The sequence below is a fragment of the Vulpes lagopus genome, chromosome 17, assembly GCF_018345385.1.
Source record: "Vulpes lagopus strain Blue_001 chromosome 17, ASM1834538v1, whole genome shotgun sequence".
NCBI lineage: Eukaryota > Metazoa > Chordata > Mammalia > Carnivora > Canidae > Vulpes > Vulpes lagopus.
Genome location: NC_054840.1, coordinates 31160747 through 31185841, shown reverse-complemented (window position 1 = coordinate 31185841; position 25095 = coordinate 31160747). Strand labels below are relative to the sequence as shown.

At 52.8% G+C, this 25095-nt stretch overlaps 4 protein-coding genes across 8 annotated transcripts in view; 1 reads left to right on the top strand and 3 right to left on the bottom strand.

Annotated features, from left to right (window-relative positions):
• Nucleotides 1-899, bottom strand: part of SDHA (succinate dehydrogenase complex flavoprotein subunit A) — a 29886-nt gene extending 28987 nt beyond the window's left edge. The window contains exon 1 of one of the 2 annotated variants that reach the window (XM_041731691.1): nt 761-899. In XM_041731691.1, the coding sequence (XP_041587625.1) occupies nt 761-823 (63 nt within the window). In that variant the 5' untranslated portion in view covers nt 824-899. The remainder of the gene's footprint in view (nt 1-760) is intronic. The other variant, XM_041731692.1, reaches the window with a different exon arrangement.
• CCDC127 (coiled-coil domain containing 127) lies at nt 899-12431 on the top strand. 2 transcript variants are annotated; one of them, XR_005984228.1, is made up of 4 exons: nt 899-1021; nt 2456-2586; nt 11218-12102; nt 12222-12431. XR_005984228.1 is itself a non-coding variant. In XM_041731693.1 (3 exons), the coding sequence occupies exons 2-3, from the start codon at nt 2466-2468 to the stop codon at nt 11877-11879; spliced, it is 783 nt and encodes a 260-aa protein (XP_041587627.1). In that variant the 5' UTR covers nt 899-1021; nt 2456-2465; the 3' UTR covers nt 11880-12431. The 2 variants fall into 2 exon arrangements, 1 of the variants encoding a protein (XP_041587627.1); XM_041731693.1 differs by having other exon boundaries at nt 11218-12431.
• A 2307-nt stretch (nt 12432-14738) lies between these two features.
• Nucleotides 14739-21738, bottom strand: LRRC14B (leucine rich repeat containing 14B). Its single transcript, XM_041731989.1, has 2 exons — nt 20852-21738; nt 14739-19444 (listed from the first exon to the last, which is right to left on the bottom strand). Exons 1-2 carry the CDS (start codon nt 21736-21738, stop codon nt 18799-18801), a joined length of 1533 nt encoding a protein of 510 aa, XP_041587923.1. The 3' UTR covers nt 14739-18798.
• A 1196-nt stretch (nt 21739-22934) lies between these two features.
• PLEKHG4B (pleckstrin homology and RhoGEF domain containing G4B) overlaps nt 22935-25095 on the bottom strand; it is a 79972-nt gene continuing 77811 nt past the window's right edge. The window contains exons 20-21 of one of the 3 annotated variants that reach the window (XM_041731988.1): nt 24103-24238; nt 22935-22980 (exon numbers count right to left, since the gene is read on the bottom strand). In XM_041731988.1, coding sequence (XP_041587922.1) covers nt 24105-24238 — 134 coding nt within the window. In that variant the 3' untranslated portion in view covers nt 22935-22980; nt 24103-24104. Of the gene's footprint in view, nt 22981-24079; nt 24239-25095 lie in introns of those variants that run through there. The other 2 variants (XM_041731987.1, XR_005984289.1) reach the window with 2 other exon arrangements.

Genomic DNA, 25095 nt, shown 5'->3' with positions numbered 1-25095 from the left:
GGGACAGGCGCGAGTCCGCGCTGGGACCCTCACCCCGTAATCACTGGTCGGGGAGGTGGGCTGTGTTCGGGGCCTCCACGGCTCGGGCCGGCAGGCCCCCGACGGTCACCACGCCTGCCCACCGCGGCTGCCCGGGGTCCGCGCACGCCCGGCACCCCCCGGCCGCCTCCACCGACACCGCACCCACTGCCCGGTGCCCACACGCCGCAGCGCCGGTCGAGGGCGGACCTTCTCGTCGGATTTCCTAGAAGCACCGAGAGCCCAGGACGGAGGCCCTACGCGTACCGCCCAGCCCACGCTTTCCCCGGAGGGGCTCGGTTAGCGAACAGCCGCCAACCAAGCCCCAGGGCGGGTGTCGGGCGAGCTCACCTCCCCCGCCCGCCGCCGCTAACCTGAGGCCCCAGGGCGCTTCTGGATTCCGAGGCCCCGGGGCACCCCCGGCCGCCACCTGTCCGAGCGACCGTAGCCCGAGAGGCCCCCGGCCCCCAGGCCTGGATCCCAGGCCGCGGAAGCGTCCCCGGGGCGGCACGCGGGGTCATGACCTTCACAGGGACGCAGACCCGCGGGCTTCTGGAAACTGCCCGCTGCCCTGCGGGTCGCCCCACCCCTCCGGCGACCTCCTCCCGCACCCGCCCGCAGACCCTCCCCAGGCCGGGGCCCTGCGGGCGGGGCGGGGCACTCGCGTCCGCTCGGGCCCGCGGAGACCGTCCTGCGCCCCCCTCGATCCCCGCACCCTGCCCGCTCCGCGGCGAAGACTCACTGCTCTGGTCAGCGCCAGGCGCCGGGCGCCCAGCAGCCGAGACACCGCCCGGACCCCCGACATGTCTGTCCTCCACCGCGCAGTCCCACCAACCCCCGCGCCACACTGCGCCTGCGCATCTAGTCGCGCCCAGCCTAGGACGCGGGGACACCGCGCCTGCGCACCACGCCGCGACCCCGCGGTGGGGGCATCGCGCCTGCGCACAGGGTCCGCAGACCGTGCCGCTGAGGGCATCCGGGGCCGAGCGCTCCCCTCCCGGGGGTGAGTCGGGGGCCGGGCGGTGTTCGGTGGGGGGCCAGGGGTCGGTCAGGGCCTAGGGCAAAGTCGGGCGGACTAGGGGTGGGTCAGGGGTCGGAGTAGGTCAGGGCGCCGGGCGGGGTTCGGGGGTCCGGGCGCGCGCTCGGGTCCACCCTGCGGGGGCCGCGGCGGTGGAGACGGGCGGGTGACTCGGTGAGGGTCGGCGACCGGGGCTTGTCCTCCCTGAGGCGCGCGATCTCGCCTCTGGTCCACCGAGCGTTTTTCCTTTGGGGCGTGTTTATGTAAGGTGCCGGATTCTTCTGTGGGACTGAGTGGCATGGGAAAGAAACCAATGGTTTTAAGTACCGTATTCACTTTCCTGTGTTTCGTGTTGTATCATCACGATCTTTCTCCTAATCCTCCTAATCCAGTGCTGTGCAGCTTGTAGGTGCACAGTTGTGTGCAGTATAATCGTAGAATTATTTTATTGAGTTAGTTTATGACAATCCATCCACTCCTATTTTATTGATGTTTAGGTGGTTTCCAAATCTTTGCCAATATTTCCTCAGGCCCAGTGTCCTCCAAGTGGACTTTACTGGCTTGGAGGAAATGAGCACTCTTCTTTGCACACTTACGTTGAGAGGTTTGCAGTTGAGTACTTTCAGATGACTAATTTTTTATTGTCTAGTTACCACAAACTGCTTAACGTAATATTTTTGGCATTTATTGCCAATTCAAAATTTCTACTTTTAGATGTTAAGGGTTTACTGAAAGCCCCATTTCAATATTTCAAAACCCCATAACATTTTTCAAAATTGCACTGGTTTCCTTTTTTGTTATGTAAGCCTTGATTATTTCCTTTCTAATTAGTGTGCATTATTTGTGGCCCACACGCAGAAATAAGCTGAAAGTCTCATCGCTCCGTTTTGTGAAAATGCCCAACCTAGTGTAGGTATTCAGTAAATTGGTAAATCCATGTTAACAGTGACCCTAGCCTGGTTGCCAGGATACAGCCGGAGCTTTAAGCAGGCGCATCTGTAATTGTGTTCATGCCACCAAGGTCAGGAGGCATGAGAGCCTTCCTAGCACCATCCACATCTGCCTGACACACCACTGTGCCTCGGCCTCTCCAAGTCAGCACCACTGCCTGAAGCAGCCAGTGCTTTCTGCCTTCCTATTTGCATATCTTTATATACAACTGTACTTCAAAGATTGCTTATATTAGACATTTTAACTTACTTTACTTGTATTTCACGTATTTGAGACCTGTTTCTCTCCCCAGCTGTGTCATGAGTAGCAATTGTATGAGGCCTTGTTTTTTTTATTCCTCCTTTTAATCCCCTAAGGCACAGTCCCCTATGCAGCTTATAGGTAGAACTGAACAGAGTAGATGATACAATTGTGACAGATGCATTTTATTCCTTTTATATGGTTAATGGCTTTATTATTTACTTCAAGGTATATCTCCATGAATAACTTAAATGACCCCCCAAATTGGAATATCCGGCCTAATTCCAGGGCTGATGGGGGTGATGGAAGCAGATGGAATTATGCCCTGTTGGTTCCAATGCTGGGATTGGCTGCTTTTCGTAAGTCATGGTTTTCCTGACATTTGCATCTTGGGGCTAGAAGTGTGAATCTTAAAGATCTTGGGCTTTGGACCCTGGCAGGTGCAAGTGTACATCCTGCTATTATCCCATACAATGAGTCCGAGGCAAATTAATGCCCTGGGCCTCAGTCTCCCTATCCATGGAATCATTGTGAGGGCTAAATAACACAAGAGACTCCGTGTGGAGTGGGTTTTCGTCACTGTTAGCTCCCATTCCAGACTTCACTGCTTGGAAGGGGGCTCTCTTGGTTCAGTTGCCCTCATAAGGACTGACGGGGAATAATAAAATAGGTGTAAAAGAAAACAACAACAACAAAAAAGGGACACCTGGGTGGCTCACCAGTTGAGCATCTGTCTGCCTTTGGCTCAGGGTGTGATCCTGGGATCCTGGGATCTAATCCCACATCAGGCTCCCTGCATGGAGCCTGCTTCTCCCTCTGCCTATGTCTCTGCCTCTCTCTCTCTGTGTTTCTCAGGAATAAATAAATAAAGAAAAAAGAAAACCAGTTTGGTCATCTGTTTCATGTTTAGGGAATCAGTGTGAAAACCTCTGCTCAATCTGGCCAGATTCTCTAATTTGAACTGACTTTGGGGAAGTCTAGTTTGTTTTTGTTTTTTTTTTTTTTAAGATTTTATTTATTTATTCTTGAGAGATAGAAGGAGAGACAGAGCCAGAGACACAGGCAGAGACAGAGCCAGAGACACAGGCAGAGGGAGAAGCAGGCTCCATGCACCGGGAGCCCGACGTGGGATTCGATCCCGGGTCTCCAGGATCGCGCCCTGGGCCAAAGGCAGGCGCCAAACCGCTGCGCCACCCAGGGATCCCCTGGGGAAGTCTAGTTTGAATATCACTTTGGGGAAATTACCAGTTACTGGTCAGTTATAATTATTCTAACCTTTAGCTTTTATTTTCTACTACATGATAGTTTTCTGATATTTAGGAATTCGTATTATGTTTTATCATATCCCACAGTTCTGGGTTGGCACTTAAGAATATGAGAAACCAACTAATTGGAAGAAAAGCATGAGCTCCTCTCTATTTGCAGTGATACTTCTATTTATTTATTTATTCATTCATTCATTCATTCATTCATTCATTCATGAGATACAGAGAGAGAGGCACAGACACAGGCAGAGGGAGAAGCAGGCTCCATGCAGGGAGCCTGACGCAGGACTCGATCCTGGATCTCCAGGATCATGCCCTGGACTGAAGGCGACGCTAAACCACTGAGGCCACCCAGGCTGCCCTGCAGTGATACTTTTAATGGAGAGAGAGCATCTCAAGCAAAGTCCCTGCTGAGGCAGAGCCTCACACAGGGCTCGATCTCATGACCCCAAGATCATGACTGGAGCCAAAGCTAAGAGCCACACAGGCACCCCTTGGCAGTATAATTTCTGAACTATGTAGTAAAACGTTTTTGGAGAATCTTTATAAGAATGAAAAGTTAAAAGTTTTTTGTAATGCTACCTAAGCAAGACAATAAAGAAGAAAATACAAACTATTTCTGGACCCTTTTCTGGGACAGAAACAACATTTCAAAAGTCCAAGAAGGCAAGAACCTCAAATAGTAAAGGTTGTTATGCAAGGCTATAAAAGCTAGAGTCTGGAAAACAAAGGGAACATGAGAGTCGCTCCAGGGCCTGTCCCAGCCTCAAAACTAATTAATCGTTGTTAGTCAGTGTAATTTAATGTTAAGCCTTCTAAGTCACTCATCGAATTCATCACCCTAGCCACAGGCAACAGGTAGTGGTTCCAAAGGTTAGGAGAATTTGCAAGGTGGCAGGCTGGTGAGCTTCTAAGTGGCAACACCCTTAGGGCTGGGTTTGGATCTGCCCAGTTCCTGGCCTAGGAGCAGGCACTGTGCAGATCACTGAATCGCAAAAACCACCTGCTCCTGTCAGCCTCCGTGGGAGTCAATGTTTAGTTTTTTAAGAAAGTGCCAAAATGTTTTCCCAGGTGGCAATACCATTTTGCATCCTTATCAGCAGTATGTGAGTGATCCAGTTTCTTGGCATCCTTACCAGCATTTATTGAGGTCACTGTTTTATTTTACACCCTTGTGGGTTTAATTTGCATTTCCCTGATGGCTAATAATGTTGAGCATCCTTTCACATTCTTATTTGCCATTGGTATAGCCTCTTCTGCGAAATGTCTCTGTCTTTTGGCCATTTTCTAACTATGGTTTTGTGTTGAGTTTTGAGAGTTTTTACTATATTCTGGATTCTAGTATTTTTCTGGATTTCTGGTTTGCCAGTATCTTCCACTCAGTAACTTGTTTTTCCATTCTCTAAATGGGGACTTTTACAGAGCAAACTTTAATTTTGGTAGATTTGGTCTTTTGATTTTTTCTTTGATGGATCATGCTTTTCTTCCAGAGAGGTCATCACCTAGCCCTAGATCTCAAAGATTCTGTCTCACATTGTTTCTTGAAAGTTTAGTTTTATATTTTATGTGTAAGTCCATGATCCATTTTGAATTAATCTTTTTTTTTTTTCAGTATAACATATGACACTTAGGTTTTCTTTCTTCTTTTCCAATCTGTTTGTCTTTTATTTCCTTTTCTTACTTTCTTGCACTAGCTAACACTTCTAGGCCTCCACTGAGAAGTTCCCATTTTCTTTTCTTTTCTTTTTTTTTTTTATGATAGTCACACAGAGAGAGAGAGAGAGAGAGGCAGAGACACAGGCAGAGGGAGAAGCAGGCTCCATGCACCGGGAGCCCGACGTGGGATTCAATCCCGGGTCTCCAGGATCGCGCCCTGAGCCAAAGGCAGGCGCTAAACCGCTGCACCACCCAGGGATCCCGAAGTTCCCATTTTCTAGGAAGAGCGTTCCATCTTCACCATTAAGGGCCATGTTAGCTATGGGTTTTCATAGCTGTTCTTTATCAAGGCAAGGAAGCTTCTCAGTTTTTCTTTCTTTTCTTTTCTTTTCTTTTCTTTTCTTTTCTTTTCTTTTCTTTTCTTTTCTTTCTCTTCTCTTTTCTTTCTTTCTTTCTTTCTTTCTTTCTTTCTTTCTTTCTTTCTTTCTTTCTTTCTTTCTTTCTAAGATTTTATTTATTTATTTGGTAGGGAGAGCACAAGCAAAGGGAATGTCAAACAGAGGGAGAGGGAGAAGCTGGCTCCGCTGAGCAGAGAACCTGATGTGAGGCTCAATCCCAAGACCCTGGGACCACAACCTGAGCCAAAGGCAGATGCTTAACTGACTGAGCCACCCAGGCGTCCCAGTTTTTATTTTCTTTTTGAGTTTTTATCACCTATAGGTGTTGACTTTTGTCAGATGTTTTTCTGTATCAGTTGATGGGATCATGTGATTTTTCCTTTTCATACTATTCATATGTTGGTTTACATTGATTGATTGTTGAATATTGAACCAGTCTCAAATTTTATAAGTAATCTCTACTTTGGGGTGGGGGGACACCTGGGTGGCTCAGTCGATTAAATGTCTGACTCTTGGTTTCAGCTCAGGTCATACATGTTCTCATGGGTCTTGCTTGGGATCCAGCCCTTTGTCAGGCTGTGTGCTCAGCAGGGAGTCTGCTTGAAGAGTCTCTCCCTCTGCCCTTCCTCCGCTCATGTGCACTTGCTCACACTCTCTCTCAAATAAATAAATAAGCCTTTTTTTGTTTTAAGATGTATTTATTTATTAGAGAGAGAGAGGGATAGATAGTGACAGCACAAGCAGGGAGGAGAGGGAGAAGCAGGCTCCCCCTCTAAGCAGGGAGCCTGATATGGGGCTCGATCCCAGGACCTCGGGATCATGACCTGAGACCAAGGCAGATGCGTAACCAACTGAACCACCCAGGCACCCCAATAAATAAACCTTAAAAAACAAATCACTTTGTCTTGCCATATAATCTTTCTTATATATTATAGAATTATGCGCCAGTATTTTTTTTTAAATTTTTTTTAAAGATTTTATTTATTTATTCATGAGAGACAGAGACCAGGCAGAGGGAGAACCAGGCTCCACGCAGGGAGCCCGAGGCAGGACTCGATCCCTGGCCTCCAGGATCTTGCCCTGGGCCAAAGATGGCGCTGAACTGCTGAGCCACCCAAGCTGCCCTCATTTTTTTTAAGAGAGTACAAGAGTGGGAGAGGGACTGAGGGAAAGGGTCAACCAGACTTGGTGCTGAGCACAGAGCCTGACACAGGGCTTAATCCCACAACCCCAAGACCATGACCTGAGCCAAAATCAAAGGTTGGATGCCTCAATCTAAAGAGCCACCCAGGTGCCCCCAAAATTTTACTTATTTTTCATATGGTAAATAGTGTCATAAATCACCTTTTAAAAAGACTGCACCAAAAATAAATAAATAAATAAATAAATAAATAAATAAATAAATAAGACTGCACCAAAATAATACTTATATCAACTATATTATAGGAAAATAAATAGCTTTAAAATACTTAAAACAGGTAATATTTAACTTTCAAAAGATAATAACAAAACATGTACACAGATCTAGACAATCGGACCTCACCCACAGTAAGAAACGATAAGTACTATGGACACATGGAAAATACGTGTTAAGTATTAGGATGCTGACTGGATGCAGTGGAGGTGTTACAGATTTCACGGTGCTTATTCTTGACAGAATTGTCTGAAGAATGACTTTAAAACTTTCTGAGTGGCAGAAGACCGGACAGTTGGCCAGAAAGAAGCATGTCTTCGTTTCTTGGAACACTTCTTTTACAAATGCAGTCAACCAGTCCCAAAAGTTTAAGTACAGTGACATATCTGGTTTTAAATGAAATTCCCGGGAAGCTTTTTAAAAAGCTGTTCTGTATTTTCTACACTGAAGGATGGTTAGTGCTCCGCAAACTGCACAGTTCTTTCATCCATTAGTAGGAGGTTAACACTGGCCATTCCTACTAGAAATAACTCTTTTTTGCCCAAAGTTTCACATAATAAATGTGTAGGTCAGTGGAGGAAACAGCACCAATAAAAAGCTCACGAAGCCACCATCCCAGGCAGAGAGGTGAGTTACTGGAACTACTTGGGTAAAAGAAACTCCCACTGTTATAATAACTTCAAGTCAATCTAACTTACCTATAATCCACTTTCATATGCTGCCCATTGAAGAAAAACACAGTAGATGGAATATAACTGATGTCAAAACAGGAGTTTGGTCCACATCCACCAGATATTATAGCAGCCATTTTATTCAGGTCAGGAGAGGTTTTAGAAAGTATATCATCTAGGTGCAGACAGACAGGATCCTCATCTCTCCCAAACCTGGGGATCAACCCCTTCTCTGAGGTACTTTTTATTGTGTCGTCTACTTCTTTTTTGCTATTTAGCTTGGGCAACAGGAAGCTTATCTTGAAATAATCCAAATATTAATCCTCGCTGTCAGTCCTCATTTGTACAGGTCACTTCTTGCTCTTCCACTTCAGCGGTGTCCGCGACCCTCCTGTCCAAAAAAGTCAGGACGTCGGCCATGTACCAGTATCTTGTTCAGGGGTTTTTATGTCTTTGTTCATATGGGGTTTGTTATGGGTTGTTTACTTTTTGGAAGGATTCTCTCTTCTCACACTTCAGCATCATATTTTTTATGTCAGTTATATTTTTTGGTTCAAAATATTCATTTGCTCATTTTTATATCTCCTATCTCTGTGCTTAGACTTTGTATTATCATGCTTGCCTTAGACTCTTTGTCAGGTAACCCTAACATCTCTGTCCTCTCAGTATTGGCATCTACTGATTATCTTTTTAAATTCAATTTGAGATCTTTCTGGTTCTTGGTATGAAGAGTGATTTTCCATTGAAACCTGTGTATTTTGGGTATTATATCATGAGGCTGACCTTTTATTTGGACATTCAGCGGCTTCTTGGACAAGAAGACTCTGGCAGGGGAAGAGTGGTGCTGCTGCCTCACTCCCAGGTGGGGATGGAAGTCCAGGCTCCCCACAAAGCCTCCTGTCCACAGGCACCCAGACGAAGGGTCCCCTCATTCCCAGTGAGCAGGTGTGGGAGCTGCAGCTCCTGCAGGGTCTTGCGGCTGGGAGAGGCAGGAGGGTCTTGTTACTGCTGCCCCGTTGGCCACCTCTGACACCACCCCAGGGAAGCAGGAGGGGCTCCCATCAGCCTTTGCCTGGCGGGTGGAATGGGGCCGCAGTACCTCTGTAGCAGGAGTAGAGTGGTTATTATCTCTGTCCTGCTAGGCCACCTCTCTAGCCCTTTGGCCTGAGAGAGCAGGCTTGCACTATGGCTTTTTGAAGGGAAGTCTTCACCGTTGGCATTTCAGCTCCAAGTCTGGGAGTGTGAGGCTGAACAAAACCCCGGGGACTCAGAATCATAGTGTTCTTTGGGTCCCAAGGTCCCTGGCCAGTCCACCCATGGTTCTCCACCTTTCAGAGCACCATTGTGTTTGTTGTACTTATAGTGCAACAAACTGCTGAGCAGGCTTCCGACCCTGCTGAGCAGGAAGACTAGGAAAGTACTCTGCTCCATTCCCTCGAAAGCAGGAGGTTCCCCCCCCCACCGCCTTCAGAAACTAGGACTCTGCACACTTGTGTCTGCCTGGAGTCATAAGGTATGGTTCTCCAGGACCAGACCCAGATGTAGGGTTTTTCCATTTTGCTTCCACACTTTCCTCTGCATACGTCCCTTGTCCTCTCCCCTGCATGTGTCCCACCTCCTCCAGGAGGCCTTCCTGATTCAGTGCTACCTACCCCAGATGCCCCGATAATTATGGCATACCTCAGTTCTCTGTGTTCTGTGTTTCAGTTGTGGTTCTTTCATTAGATCATCCCTGGATTATGGCAACAGTGGCCTCTTGGCTCTGGTTCCCTCCGTGACCATCTGCCCCCTCCTGCCTCTCATCTTCCAGTTCTTATCAGAGTCTTTGAGGACTTGTATTGTTCAGCACCTGCTGGCTTCCAGAGCCTGCTCTAGCTCCTCCTTGACAGAGCCCATCACTCCTGGAAGCTATCTGCTCAGAACATGTGATGCCCACTCAGGTCCCTGTTCATTCTGCCAGAGGAACCTTTCTTTTTTTTTTTTTTTTTTTTTTTTTAAGACTTATTTATTTATTTGTGAGAGACACAGAGAGAGAGGCAGAGACACAGGCAGAGGGAGAAGCAGACTCCTCACAGGGAGCCCAATGTGGGACTCTATCCCAGGACCCCAGGATCACGCCCTGAGCTGAAGGCAGACAGATGCTCAACCGCTAGGCACCCAGGTGTCCCCAGAGGGACCTTTCCTACCAGCTGCTCCTCATTTTTCCAGACTGGTTCCCATTCACCTCTTTTGGGAACCCCTCCCAACTGTACCCCAGACTGAATTAGTCCTTCTTTCCTCCACTTCACACATACCCCTCTGTGCTCATCAAATGATCTTGTAACTGCTGCTCTACTGGTCATCTCCCTTGCCTGTGAACTTGGGTGAAAGGAGGAGATAAAGATGCTATATGTTGGCAATAGGACTTAGTTGAGGAAGGAAAGTGTTCGTGCTCATCAAATGATCTTGTAAATGCTGCTCTACTGGTCATCTCTCTTGCCTGTGAACTTGGGTGAAAGGAGGAGATAAAGATGCTATATGTTGGCAATAGGACTTAGTTGAGGAAGGAATGTGTTTGGTTTTATGCTTAGAGAGTTGGAGTGGTAGCAGCACTTCCAGTGGAAATGATTTTCAGGAGTATGGAAATACTGCCTTGGAGGTGGTTGGTGTCATGGGCCAGTGAAGATTCCCAAGGGACACAGGGTAAGAAGACCCAAATGGCAACGACACCACCTTGAATGTTGGGGATGGAAAAGGAACCTCCCTGGCACTGGATTTCTCCATGCAGCAGAGGACAGCCTCCTCAGTCTGTCCCATGCTTGTGAGAGTCAAGTTTCCCTGGTTTGGGGAAAGGGAGCCAGACCATGTGTTGAAATTGAACATTTTACTCCACCTTATTTTTATGTACCCTTGTCAGAATAGAAGCAAGCATCTTGGACTTGGGCTACTTACTGGAGATGACCAGGCGAGTCTGAATGTACTTTGCAATCACTCAGTTCTGTAATTACTCACCAGTAATACAGGAAGCACAGCCGTATTGACCTTTAAACTTTGCCAATAGGACGTGGGGGCGCTGTGGCCAGAGTACACAGCCGTGGTGGGCTTGAGAGTGAAAGAAAGCCATGGGAGATTTTTTCAGCCATAGAAGAGGAGGCTGGAAGGGGAACTGCCAGCAACCTTATCACTCTTGTCTTTTGGGAGCCCGTATTTAATTTTAAGATAAGAATTTTGATGATCATATGGCTTTATTTATTTATTTTTTTTTTTAAATTTTTTTTTATTATTTATTTATGATAGTCATACAGAGAGAGAGAGGCAGAGACATAGGCAGAGGGAGAAGCAGGCTCCATGCACCGGGAGCCTGATGTGGGATTCGATCCTGGGTCTCCAGGATCGCGCCCCAGGCCAAAGGCAGGCGCCAAACCGCTGCGCCACCCAGGGATCCCATCATATGGCTTTATACAAAATGTTATCCGTACCTTTCAAGGCTTAAGATTTTATTGAAATGCTATCCTTAGGTGCTTTAGACTTTCAAAATAAAGATTATAGAACCTGAGCTCAGACTGCTTATTAAGTGTGTTTTTCCTCCCCAATTTATTTGTGTCAGGTTGGATATGGTCCAGGGAGTCCCAGAAAGAGATAGAAAAAGAGAGAGAAGCGTACCGTCAGAGAACAGTTGCTTTCCAGCAGGATCTTGAAGCCAAGTACCATGCTGTGATCTCAGAAAACCGGCGTGCGGTCGCTCACTTGTCTTTGGAACTTGAAAAGGAACAAAATAGAACGACCAGTTACCGAGAAGCCCTCATCTCTCAGGGGCGCAAGTTGGTAGAAGAAAAGAAGCTTCTGGAACAGGAGCGGGCTCAGGTCATGCAAGAGAGGAGACAGTTGCAGCCCTTGAGAAGCGCGTATCTGAGCTTTCTGGAAAAGGAAGATGACTGGCAAAGGAGGGCCAGGCTTGTGCTGAAAGAGTTTGAAGACGCGCTTACGGAGAGACAGAACATCTACTGCAGCCTGCTCCTGCCCCGGGGCAGGCGGCTGGAAATTGAGAAGAACTTACTGGTCCGAGCAGCCACTGACCCAGTTGCCGTGGACCTGCAGATGGCAGCTGGCCTGACCGACATATTTAAGCACGACACGTACTGTGGCGACGTCTGGAATACCAACAAACGCCAGAACGGGAGACTCATGTGGCTGTATCTCAAATACTGGGAGCTAACTGTTGAGCTGAGGAAGTGTCAGAGAGTCGAGAAAGCCATCCTGGAGAAGTAGGGTAGGAGTGAAGTATGTCTTCCATGACACATTGGCGTGTTCTCAGCTGCTTCTGCCACACGCACCCCCAAGTGTTCTTCCACTCTCACCCCCCGTCTGAGCGGGACACGGGGTCTCTTCCTGGCCCTCTTCAGCTACTAAGGATGCAGTTTCTCAGGAGGATTTTTTTAAGCTGTAATATTTTATTAGGCTGAACTGTATAACCTCGTATCTCTGTTGTAGGGTAAGATGGTTTTTAAGAAAGTCGAATACAGTATTGATCCTCACTGTACATTGTTTTCTGTCTGTTTTTATTACTCCCTAAATAAATTCTGTTTTCTCCTCAAATGTTTTCTCTCCTAGAATTATAAATAGAAGTTGTCAGATGGATAGATGTGATGTGATGGATAGAACTGCCGAATGAAGACAAAATAGTAACATATCGAGGTTTCCTGCGGCCATGAGCATCCCTCGTATGTCTTTGGGATTTGGCTTGTGTCTGTATTTAGTAAGCACATATTATTTATTAGCAATGATATATAATAAAAAATACTTGCCATTTAAAAGCAACAATGCCACCTATGTGTGTAATTCTTTACTCTTCATAAAATGTTTTTACATAGATTATCTCCATTTTACCACAAACTGATCAAAATGAGGCACTGGCCCATTTTTCACAAAACTAACGTGAGTCAGCGTCTCACACATCACCCTTGTAATCCCAACCGTGATCTTAGCAGTACATGAGAAGGATGTGTAGGAAAATCAGCAGAGGGTGGGGCGCCTGAGTGGCTCCACCTTCAGCTCCGGTCCTGATCCTGGGGTCCTAGGATTAAGCCCCATGTCGGGCTCCCTGCTAAGCGGGAGTCTGCTTCTCCCTCTGCCTCTGTGTGCTCACTTGCTGTCTCTCTCTCTCTCTCTCTCTCTCTCTCTCTCTCAAAATCTTAAAAAAAAAAAAAAAAAAATCAGAGGGAAAGGTACATAGGGCCAAGTGAGGGGAGTAGGAATTGTCCCCCATTTGGAACCCCCAGAGACAGCCCAGTGTCTGTGGTGAGGACTGGACGCATGGGTATCTTCTGCTGGGCATGCACCCAGGTTTCCGGTAACCCCTCAAACTGCACAAAATTTAGACACGTGGGCTGCGCTTACTGCCCAGTGGTAGGGACGTCCTCCCCAAATCCAGGTTCTGCTTCCTAGCCAGGGGCCAGCCTCGCAGCAGGCTTTCAGAGGGCCTGCAGCCTCCTTGCAAAGGTGAGGCAGCTGGCAGCAGGGTTGGGAGAGGCCACACAGCTCCAGAGCTGCTGATGACTTTGACGCACTTGCTTTGCAGCCTGCCTGTCTGTGGCAGCAACACAAACTCAGAAATTCCACTCTGACAAGATTCTTCCTATCTGATTGTCAGGAGAGCTGGATTTGGTGAGGGCTTCCTGCATACTTCTGGGTCTGCGGGGTTTGTGCTCACGTGTGGATTTTAGACTTGGGAACACTTGCAGAGACAAAGTGGCTTGGAGCTGCAGTGAGAGCCCCGTGGGGCTGAGCTTTTCCAGCTCTGCTCTTGGCCTCTGTGTGCTGCGCCAGCTTCATGCTTCTCTTCTCCAGCGGCTCCCAGTCTCCCATTTGTGCTCTGCTGTCACCCACCCCGCCCCAGATCCAAACAAAAATAACTTAGGTAAATCTGAACTAAAAAGTCTGCCTGGCTATTTGTTGCCCAGTTGTGTCCATCGGTTCCTCCTACTGCGCTGACTCTCCAGGTATCCTCGGATAAACCGCTTAATGCTTTCTCTTTGGTTTTACTTTAAGAGGAAAATTCAGGGGCACCTGTGTGGTACAGTTGGTTAAGTGGCCGGCTCTTGGTTTCAGCTCAGGTCATGATCTCAGGGTTGTGGGATCAAGCCCCACCTTGGGGATTCTCTCTGCCTCCCTGTCTGCTCTCCCCTCCCTAGTCTCTCTAAAAAATAAGTAAATCTTCTAAAAAATGAGGAAAATTCAGCTATTTAGTAGGTTATTTCAAGGTGAATTGTTAATCTTCACCATATTTTCTCATGTCCAGCGTGCTGTGAGCCAGCCTTCAGTAGCGTGGTAACTGTTCAGATTATCCAAGTCAGTTTAGACGCCAGTTCAATGCTCAAAATCAGACATTACCTACAGAAGATTATGTTGGACCATGTCTGTTTGCGCAGCACAGCTGCCTTCTGCTGGCAAATTTAATTGAGGGTTTGTTTGATGCCATCCATCTTTTTTTTTTTTTTTTTTAATTTTTTATTTATTTATGATAGTCACAGAGAGAGAGAGAGAGGCAGAGACACAGGCGGAGGGAGAAGCAGGCTCCATGCACCGGGAGCCTGATGTGGGATTCGATCCCGGGTCTCCAGGATCACGCCCTGGGCCAAAGGCAGGCGCCAAACCGCTGTGCCACCCAGGGATCCCATATCGCCATCCATCTTTTTAACAGTGATTTTGTTGGGTTGGAAATGTTTACATGATGTCATGCCTGACGACTTCACAGATGAACCAAAAGATGTCTGGACTAAGTAACACTACAGTGGGACGTTTGGTGTGTGTGTAGGATTTATGGGGACTTGAGAGTCCAACATCTGTACAGACTGCTTTCTGGAAGGTCTCAGCAAAACCTTGAGCCAGCAGGGCCAGGGCTGAGGCAAGGCCTGTCCTGTGTGTGCCGGAGTCAGGAGGACAGGGCATCTCCTGGCCTGCAGGGCCCAGCAGGTTTTCGTGGATTTGGGGACACTGTGGGTGGGGTTGTGGTGACTTACGCAGGAAGGACTTTGAGGCGTTCAGCCTCTGCTTTCTAAGTGTACTTACTGTGAAAGTACCTGTTTCAGGGTTTTACTTGGAATAAAGTTGGAAGGCATGGGAATTGACTAGGATGTTCCACAAATAAAATAAGCAGGCAGTGATTCTGTAAACGAATCCCAGTTTATTTGTTAAATATGCTTTCTCCCCCTCGTAAAAGTTCACAAATGCAGATAAGGAACTGTCGTGTATATTTCTTGTGTGTGTGTGTGTATCATGTGCATATGGACTGACATTTCACGATGACAAAGTAGCCCTGCAAACATCGCACCGATGATGGGGCATTGTGATGGGAAGGGACTTCACCAAAGAACCTGTGTGTGTCTGAGAAGGGAAGTTATGGGCCCCTGGGGGGCTCAGGTCATGATCTCGGGTCCTGGGATCGAGTCCCGTGTCGGGCTCCCTGCTCAGCAGGGCGTCTGCTTCTCCCTTCCCTCCCTCGCGTCCTCTCTCTTTCAAATAAATAAAACCTCTAAAAAAAAGAATGAAAAGAGAAGTCATGTCTAATTAAACTAGAACAGTATTTCTGTGTGGGATTGTTCAAAGGTGTGCTGAAGTGTTCACAATCCTCTGAAAGGAGAGGGAGGGAAGGGCTGTCTTACTGCGTCTGCTGTCTCCGTCTCACCTCCTGAGAGCCAGTCTGCAGTCAGGACTCGGGAACTGGGGAAGGTTCATGTGCTCGCTCGGGGGTCTTGTGACAGACCATAGGGGACCCCACCCAGCTCAGAGGCCATGCTGGGCCCTGCAGGCAGAAAGCTGGAGCCAGGGAGGCCACAGAGACAGCCCCGCACCTCCTGGGTGCCGCCCGAGCCCTAGGAGCCAGACGCAAGCTGCTGCTCTCATCCAGCAGTGACAGGCTCAGCTGCTCCGTTTCTCTGCAGTGGGACTCTGGCCGCAGCAACAGAGATGGATTTGAGCTGCCCGACACAGCGATGAGGGGGGTTTACTTGGGGCCTCGTGGCTCCTCAGGTTCCCTCCTCAGAAAGGACCCAGAAATGGCCAACAAGTGTCAGGAGCCTGGGGCAGGGGTCTCTGCCTCAATGTGTGCACATCTGCGTTAACCTTCCTCCTCCTGGCTCTTCTGAGCTTGCGTCTTACCTGTTCCATTCCCCTGTGTGGCAGTTTGGGAACCAGTGGCATCTACGCTGCTGTGACATTCAGATGGAGAGGGTGCAGGGAAATGAGGTGTGTGGCTTTTGTCAACCCTGCAGGAAATCTTGAAAATGAAAATGAGGCTTCAAGAGCCAAGCACTGGCTGCCATTGGGGCAGCTCTTGCGGAAATCTGCCTCTGCGGACCTTCTGGCAAGTCAAGGTCCCGTCGGTGCAGACAGACCGCAGGGAAGTGGCGAGTTTCGAGCCCCCCTGCCCCGCACGCCTTCACTGCGCCACAGCCAGTGGCTTCAACACTGCATGCTGCCAGGACCTGGGCCTCGTGGGGCGTGGTTCTGAGGGGGTGTCCCTGTGTGTGATGTCCTGGCGGGACACTGGCTCCTTGCAGGTGGCCTGTCATCAGTGGAGAGGAGAGCCAGGCTGCCTGGACCCGAGGCACAGAAGCTCATGGATGCCTGGACAGGGTTGTCGAAGGCATTTATCACATGAGGGCAGATGCTGCTGCCCCCACATGAAAGGGGCTTTTTCCACAGCCAGGGCTGAGTGTCATAGGTGATGCCCCGGTTTTGGGCCCCAGGCTGATGGGATTCAGGACGGGCAGCAGCAGGTGGGTGGAATCACTATGATGAGCATCGAGACCCAGGTGAGAGCTGCAGCATCTCCAGCCATAGGGAGCTGCCCAGGGGCCCCAGCGATAGAGAATTGGGACCCTGTGGTCCAGTGGGCGACAGCTCCTCAGGGTGCTGCTCAATCTATGTAACGACAAAGAAAAGGAGAGCACCCGTGACCATAAGAGCCACAGGTCCCCGTCTCCAGTACTTCAGGCCACATCCGTGGCACAGAGGGTCCCCTAGTCTGGGACATAAAACTGTGTAATAAGCCCCTGAATCTGTTCTCCCCCTTTGCCAGGATGGGCAGCAGGAAGGAGTGCTGGCTTCCCGGAGGAGGTGTGATGATTAATCCACCACACAGGACTTGGGGGATGCAGAGCCCATGCCCTCGGTGTTTTGGAAGGTGGTTGCCCAGTGTCTGTCGGGTCCGCACCCTGCCCCATTCCATTCAGCTGTCGGGGCTCTGGGGAGACCAGTGGGACAGGGGGCTGCTAGGCCCGGAGCTGCCTGTGGTGACTTCCCACCCTGTCGGCACCTGCCATCTGCCCATCTCTGCCTACGCGTGAGTGCCCCTGTCCCTACGGTTTGTGTCAGACCCAGGCCTTCGCAGCATGAAAGCACAGGATGTGCCTGGGTCCTGGCAGATCCCTGGGGCTGGGAGGCATTGTCAGAACCTCTGAATCCCAGGCTGTGTGGGCACAGCCAAAACCCATCATGGCCGGAAACAGTCCTTCAGGGTTCGGGCCCAGCAGATCCACAGGATCGGGGAAATGATAGGCAGCAGGTTGGCACGGGAGGCATGGGTTCTGCTGGGGCCACTCCAGAGGCTGCAGAATTGCTCCAAATGTGCCTCCACAGCCTCCTTGGCTTTTATGGGGGGCCATTCCCAGGGGTGGGGCTGTTGGGAACATTCACGACCCGCAGACACCTGCGCACCCACCTCCTGCCCCAGTGACCACAGGTGCCCGGCTCAGCTGTGTGCACTCCGGAGTCCTCTCCCGTGGGCCACAAACAGCTGAAATCACTCCACTCTTTAGAGTTAGAATCAGATCATCACAAATTTTTTCCCTGTACCTAATCTACTCTCTTTCCAGAGCTTCTTGCAAGGGAAACTCCCATGCCTGAGATAGGGTTCGGAGACTTTGGCAGCAGGATGGGTCTGCGGGATGGCAGAGTGTGGGCAGGGCAGTGGGAGAAGTGGCTCAGAGAGCAGATCTGAGGGGCAGGATGGTCACATGTCACCCACCTTTTCCCTCCTGCCCACTTTCTGGGTGTCCCTCTTTCCTGAAAGACCCAGGAGGAACATTATTGCCTTCCTCAGGAAGCAGAGTCCTGACACAGCGGTCACTTTGGGGGTGGACACCCGAGGCAGCCCCACTAGGTTGTGGCGAGAAACGCATGGACAGACCTGAGTGGGTGGAACATGGGGGGTATAGACATATCTGAGGGGGCCTGGGGGGTGCAGACATACCTGGGGGGCATGAAGGGTGGAGACATACCTGAAGGGGGCATGGATACCTGGGTGAGGACTCCAGGGGGCAGGGAGGGCCCCAGAGCTGGGTGGAGGGCAGCCCCTCCCACAGAATGAGTTAAGCCCACACTGAGCACTTGGGGTTCTAGTTTGAGGTCAGGCCCATCGAAGGCTAGCCTCTATCTCGATAACTTAGTTCATTTTCATACATGTAGATATTTTTTTAAATGCCTAACTGCACCGAAATTAAAGCCAGGTCTGAGGAAGGCACACTGCTGTGTATTCGTACATAATCATCCACACTCAGCCTCTGCTGGAATCAGCTCTTGGAAGAAACCAAGGGCAAACGTCGTTAAGCACGTTTGCACCTGGACTCAGCGGCACAGAGGAGCTGCCCCGGCCTAAGGAGAGGCTCCTCTGGCGTCAGCGTCCAAAGGGAGGTAGAAACCGGAGCGGTGATGGGGTTGTCCCAGGCAGGGCTTTCCACAGTGGCAGAGGCCCAGGAAGCCACTCTGCATCCTGGTCCTTGGGCTCAAGCCATTAACAACCCCCTGTTCCATGCCGGGCAGGAGCTCATGAATAGGCAAACCCAAGTCAGCCCTGTGGACAACCCAGATGTGGCACAGGGCCTGTGTTGTGTGACAGGTTGTTCATGTCCTCTCCACCCTGGCCGGACGTCTGAGCTCCCCCTCATTGCTCCCAGCCCGCACAACCCCGCTCCACTGCGCGGAGGCGCCTGGAGTGGCCTCTGCTGGAACCAGGGTTTCCTCTCACCTGGGCTTAGCCGATGCCACATACGAGCTTCAGCAAGAGATGCTTTAACGGGTGGTAGCGGGGAGCAGGTGGCCAAGACTGCCCATGCGGGCTGTCCAGGCTGCGGCACAGCCGAGCTGCAAGTCCCCCCCCCCCCCCCCGCCCCCCGGTCTGCTCAAGGGCCTACTCCATTTGTTCCAGTGCTTTGGAGAAGTTCTCTAGAGCAGCTTTGAAAGCTCGCAGCAGGAAAGCTCCAAGTTCGTTGCTTGTTTCTTGGATATCTGGGTCGAAACTTCCGAAGAGGGGCGTGCACACCTGGATGTCGCCCCGACCAGCCCGAAGCAGCACTGCACGGAGGTCCTCGGCAATTGCGTCATATTTCTGCTGGTCAAACTTGGACATGGCCAAGTCGTCCTGGGGGTAGGCAGTACCCTCAGGGTAGCAGTCCTTGGGCACTGGGAACTCTGCACGCCGCAGTTTGGGCAGCTCGCAGAGAGCCACGAAGAGGCGCCTCAGGGCCCGGGCCGACAGGGGGTTCCCCAGGAAGCGGAGCTCGCACAGCTCGTGGCAGGGGCTCAGGGCCAGGATCAGCATGCTCACGTGGCTGTCTTCGATGTCGCATTCCTCCACGGTGAGGACCCTCAGCGTCTGGGCGGCCCGGCCCAGCAGCCGGAAGAAGGTGGAGGGAAACAGGCTGAACAGGCTGTGCCCACTGAGGTCGAGGACCTCCAGGTGCGCGGCATGGGTGCAGTCTGCCAAGAAGGCCATATCTTCGTGGTTCAGGGAGCAGTTGGCCAGGTCCAGAGTCCTCAGTGGCGTCCGTAGGGGGCTAGGGCAGGGCAAGAAACAGCACAGGTGAGGGGCAGTCCCAGGAGGACCTCTGGGAGGAATTAAGATGAATTCTAGCTCAGGAGTCAGCAGACGACGGCCCAAAGGCAGAGTCCACTGCGGCCTGGTCTTACTCAACAGCACTGTAAAATGGTTTTTACATCTTTAAACAATGAAACAAATCACAAGAAGAATGATACTCTGTGACATGTGGGAATAATACAAAACTCAATTTTTAGTCTCCATAAGTAAAGCATCAATTAGAATGAGGGTTGCTCAGTTGTGTACTGTGGAGCAAGGAGGGGAAGGGCCATGCACCATCCAGCCCAGCTTTCCTACGGCCTGGTACCTGCAGCCCCTCCCACGTGCTGAGGCCAGCATCAGCAGATGCACAGCAATGGGGAGACCCTGCTCTGAGCAGCAGGTCTCAAGGGGCTTGTGAAAAACACACTTTCTCAATGTACCCCGCCCTGGGGATATTTGGTTTGGGTCTGATGCCACCAGGCTGAGTACTCAGTGCAGGAGAGCCTGTGGGGGGGCCCCACACCTGTGCCGCTGCGTGCTGAGAGCTGGCTGTCTGCCCACCACACTGTCCTTCCCCAGCCCCTCCTTCTGGGTCTGTGCTGCGGGCCAGAGTGGCCCTTGTGAATACGGAGGTGACCATGCCATCCTCCTGCTCACCGCCTCCAGGGGCTGTGATGTTCCACCTCCCCACACTGCCCTGCCGTCTGACCCCCACCTTCTCTCTGCTGACCCCTGACCCATCCACGTCAGCGCCTCTCGCCAGCCTGCCACTCTATGCAACCCAGTACTCCAGACCCCTGCTCAGGCCCACCTCAGGGAGTCGGCCTTCCCTGACCCCCGGCCCTCGTGCTCCCACAGGGGACCCGCTGACCAACTGCAAGCCAACATGGTCTGCAGAAGCGGTGAGCTGCATATGCAGCTCCCGCCTGGTGTTCTCTGATTCTCGGATCAGCCGCCCTGTCCTGAGGCCTCCCAGCAGCCACAGTGCAGAGGTAGACCCTGAACAGCCACATCTGAATGTGGACATGGACGGCCCCACCCTCCCAGCCCACCAAGCCTTCGGAGGAGACCACAGCCCAGTGGACCCAGTGGAGCTGGTTCTTGAAGGTTTTGTCACCATATTGCCCATTGTTGGGGTAACTTGTTATCAGACAGGTGAGGAGCACAATCACCCTACCCTGTCCAGGCCTTCTGGGGTAAAGGCAGAGGGAGCCTGGAACGTCCTGACTTGTCAGCAGCCAGGTCCCATCCCATGGTCCCTCATGCATCTTGGGCCTGCCACCCCCCACCAGGCCCCCGTCCCCATCACCAGCCCTGCACGAGGAGCTGTGAGCAGAGACCCCACTCACTTGGCCTGCCCTCTGTGTTGTCACCCCAGACTCACCCGAGTAGTTTCGGAATCTTTCCTGTCAGCGTGGAGAAGGCCACACTCAGCTCGTTGAGCTGGCTCATCTGGCTGAGCTCCCAGGCGATGGAGGTAAGGAGGCGGTCCTCGCGGTCAGGGCTCAGGGTGCTCCTCGGGGGCGCGTCGAAAGCCTTGGCAGGCAGCGTGAGTGAGGCCAGCTGTGGGAAGCCCACCTGGGCCAGCAGCTGCTGCACATGGCCAGCATGCAGCCGCACGTTGTGCACAACCTCTAGCCTGTGCAGTTCACCTGGCCCTGCCAGACGCAGCACCTGCATTAGCTGGCTGGGGCCCAGACTGTCTGCTCGGAAAGAAAGGCAGTGCACGCGCAGCGGGGCAGGGCCAGGTCCCAGGGCACGCAGCACCAGCTCAAAATTGCCCTCTGTGACAAAGAGATCAGTGAGGACCCGCACGGGGGGCCGGACCACGAGGGACGCCGCCTGCAGCTGGCAGCAGGTCCTGGCCAGCAGCTCGGTGCGGCCCCACCTGCCCAGAGCCCTCCCACAGGGGCATTGCTGCACCTGCACGTCTCGGACACCTGTGAGGTCAGCCACGCGCAGCCGCCACGGGCCCGCGGCCCGGAGCACGTGGTCTGCGAGGCCCTGCACGCAAGCCTCCAGGCAGGGCCTGCAGGTGCGGTCCCGCAGGTCCACCGGCGGTTCGGAGTGCGGCCCGAGCAGCACGCTCAGCCGGAACTCCTCCAGGGGCCAGCGCTCCAACAGGGCTCGGATCACCGCCGCCTGCTCCAGCAAGTAGCTGGCTTTGAACAGGAGTGGGTAGAGGTTGTGGGCGACGCTGTCCAGGCTCTGCTGGGCCACCTGGGGGTGAGACACCAGGGCCTCAGCAGAAATAGAGCGCAGCGACCTCATCGTGCCCGCACGCAGCAGCCCAAAAGCAAGACGGAGCTCTCCCCTTGAGATTCTCCCGAAGATGGATGCCCTTCTTGCTTATTTTTAGCTGCAGCTGCTGCGAGCAGCTTGCCTTTGGGCAGAAGCTAGTGAGCAGGCTCTCTGGTCATCTGACGGCTATTTTGGTCATGGGCGCTTGTTTGGCTTTGGCCGTGGAGGCGTCTGGCAGTGGCCAGCTTGTCCTTGTGGTGCTCAGCTATGCAAGCAGAGCTGTCCCAGCATGTGGCTCAGGGGCACCAGGCCCCCGAAAAGTGCTGATCACGCCCAGGGCAGGGGTGGCCCTGGCTGTAGACCGGGGAGACCCCAGATGAAGGCTGGTCTGCTGCCCAGGGCCATGTTCCCTCAAAGTCACAGGAGCCAGGCTCCCTGGGTGAAGCATGTCACTGACGTACCCGGATACAACAGAACAAAGTGAGAGAAACACGTCTCATTTATTTATGTTCCTCAAGTTTGGATCGAATCAGCATTGAAAAAATGAAGAAAACATCCTACAGTAGCTGGAAATGGCGAGGCCACCATGGTGAGCACCCAGCCTGACCCCAGCCCCTGCCCCACGTGGCTGCCGCTCTGAGGACACCTCGCAGCGTGAAGCTTATTCAAGGCCTGGCATCCACCCAGGCTCCTCCATCTGGTGTGGGGTGGTCCTCTTGGGGCCCCGGACACACCCCGGACACACCCCAGACCTCAGGCCTAGCTGTTGTGCCCTTACCCCAACCTGGGTCCCAGGCCACAGGTCACTACCTTATTAAAAACGAAAGAAAACCGAGATTCCAAATATACTCAGAGATGTCCCTGTGTCTGGTGTCCACTCGGTAGGGCTGCTCCGGGGGACCATTGCCCATGGGCCTGTGTTGCCTGGAAGACTGGGGAAACCCCGGTCCCAGGGGGCTTGTTGGGCCCTGAGACCATCCAAGCCCGCCCGGACCTCCCCATGGGAACTGAGGTATCGCCAGCTCCCACCCCAACCTTGGTGCAGCAGTCAATGGCAGGGCCACCTGAGCCCCTAGACTGGGTGGAGGGCTATGCAGGCGGGATGCACAAAGGCAGGCGGGGCCCGGGCTGTGCTGACCCCATGGCCAGTGGCTGAGGTGGGGGTGCACCGGGAGCCCCCAGCAGGACAGCCTCAGGCCACAGTGGAGGCTCCTGTGCTCCCTGTGACAGGATTGTCCTGGAGGGGCTCAGTCTCTTCCATGTAAGTCATGGCTGGGAAAGGAAGGACATCCTGACTCAGATGCCGCGGCCCTCTCCCTCCCTCCCACCAGGTGCCCAGGCTGTGCGTGGCATCGAGTCTGTGTCTGGGAGGTGCTGCGGAGCCCTTGCACCCCTAGGGTGCTCTCAGACTCACAGACACACATCCTGTTACAGAAGTAGTTGCCTGGATGGACAAGGTCAGGGAAACAGACAGGAGGGTGTCTCCTGCGAGGCTGGGTCCCTCATGGGTGGTGCCCCTGGCTCTGGGCCCACACAGAGCCTGCTGGGGGGCCACCTTGGCTGGCATTGTGATGCATCTTAGAGTAAGAGGGTTCTGGTCCCACAATGTGTGAGTCCTGTGTTTGCTGTTCTGATCCCAGAACATGAGAACACAAGGGCATGTGAGCTTGGCGCAGCCTCTGCAGGGGCTCCAGGCCTGGCCTACAAGTGGGAGGCGGGGAAGCCTCTGTTCTCAGGACAGTCCCGACACAGGGGTGCCCTCCCGACAGAGGGAGGCTGGGGCAGGCAGAGCTGGTCTCCACTGGCTCCCACAGAGGCTGAGGGCCCCCTCCTCTTGGAGGGATACCCGAGCTCTCACAAGTAACCATGCCACCCTCTTGGGTATGTGGTTTCCAGGGGGCATAGGCACAGGGTCCTGGGGAAGTTGGCCTGGGGGTGCAGCCCTGCTGGCCAGGGCGCCCCTCCTGGGGGGCCGTTAACATCCAGCCATGTACTGTGCTTGGAGCATCTGGCACAGGGTGGAGACCTGGCCAGGGAGTCTGGCTGGTTGTGGCACCCAGCACCTTAGGGTGACCAAGGATGAGTGAACCCTCCCATCACTTCAGGGGGAGCCAGGACACCCCCTCTCCTGGGGAGTGTTTTGCTCGATGGTCAAACCACTGCCCAGAAGCCTTTGTCTGGCAGAAGGAGAGGACGTCACGGATCAGAGCCCATGTCACTTGTCATCAGTCGTCCAGAAGATCTCTGTGAAAGACACTGGTGGCTCCCTCTCCCTGGTCTCCCCCATGCCTCCCCTCAGGGTGTGTCCGGGCTCATCTGTGCCCTCAGTGGCAGGCTGGCCCCCATGCTGGCCGTGGGCCCTGGACACAGGGGTCTCAGGAAGGGGGGACTCACAGTCATGGAGTCCTGGCTGTGCTGCTGCAGCTGGGAGCCCCTCCTGGGATGGCAGGGGAGGCGCTCGGGTGGCCCTCCTCACGCAATGGCCCAGGGAGCCTGAGGCCACTGTCCCCCGATAACATGTACTCAGTCACTGCAAAGAGAGGCAGGGTCAGGGCTGGCTGCCCTCAGCACTCGGGGCCCTCTGATGTGTGTCAACAGACATCACCAGCAGACTGACAACAGGATGTTTGTGAGGCCGGGTCAGGGCAGACGGACGGGGCTGGAGTGCAGACACCATGTGAGCAAGTGTCCACCGACCCTGCTCCTATGAAATCAGCCGACAAGGGAGGTGCTCAGTGGCCTCTCCCCTCCACCAGGCGGCTCAGAGGTGAAAACAGAACACCAGGCCCAGGAAAGACCAGGTGGCTTAAAGGAACCTCAGAGCAGGACAGGACCAGGTCTCAGCCCCAAAGGGCTGCGGGAACCTGTCCACTGTCACCGCATGTGAAGCTGTGGCCATGGCCCTGCCATGCAGTCACCACCTCCTGCCTGAGTGGCTTCTGGCTCCACCCCGGCTTTGGGACGGGGATCACAGTGCTGTCTGTGCAGGAGCCACAGTGGCTGAGCACAACCCCTGGCCCCGACCATCACGGCTAGTGGGGCTCCTTGGGGGAAAGAGAGCCCCACTTCCGGACTCAGGCTTCCCTGTGGGACATGCCAGCCCTGCAAGGGCTGGGGAGGACACCGCCGGGGAGGTGCCACAGCTCTGGGATGGCAGTGTGGAGTGCCCAGCTGTGCTCCCCATGGGCCTGTCCAGGACACAAGCCTGACTCAGGTGGCTGCTGCTGTTCTGAGTAGGTGCGCAGCCCCCCCGCACACCTGGCCCACCCCCAGGACTCAGGGCAATGCCTCCACCTCGGCAGAGACACGACTGTGGTCAGCCGGTGCCCTCAAAGACGCGGTCGCTGGGGCACAGGTACACTGGGGGCTTGGGAGGACACATGTCCC

What these genes read in the sequence shown, in the direction of transcription:
- LRRC14B (XM_041731989.1), bottom strand. Translation starts at nt 21,738, where the DNA reads ATGAGGTCGCTGCGCTCTATTTCTGCTGAGGCCCTGGTGTCTCACCCC. An exon ending in AAGATTCCGAAACTACTCGG is followed by an intron (nt 19,445 to 20,851) that starts GTGAGTCTGGGG and finishes GCCCTGCCCTAG; the next exon opens with CCCCCTACGGACGCCACTGA.
- CCDC127 (XM_041731693.1), top strand. Translation starts at nt 2,466, where the DNA reads ATGAATAACTTAAATGACCCCCCAAATTGGAATATCCGGCCTAATTCC. An exon ending in GCTGGGATTGGCTGCTTTTC is followed by an intron (nt 2,587 to 11,217) that starts GTAAGTCATGGT and finishes TATTTGTGTCAG; the next exon opens with GTTGGATATGGTCCAGGGAG.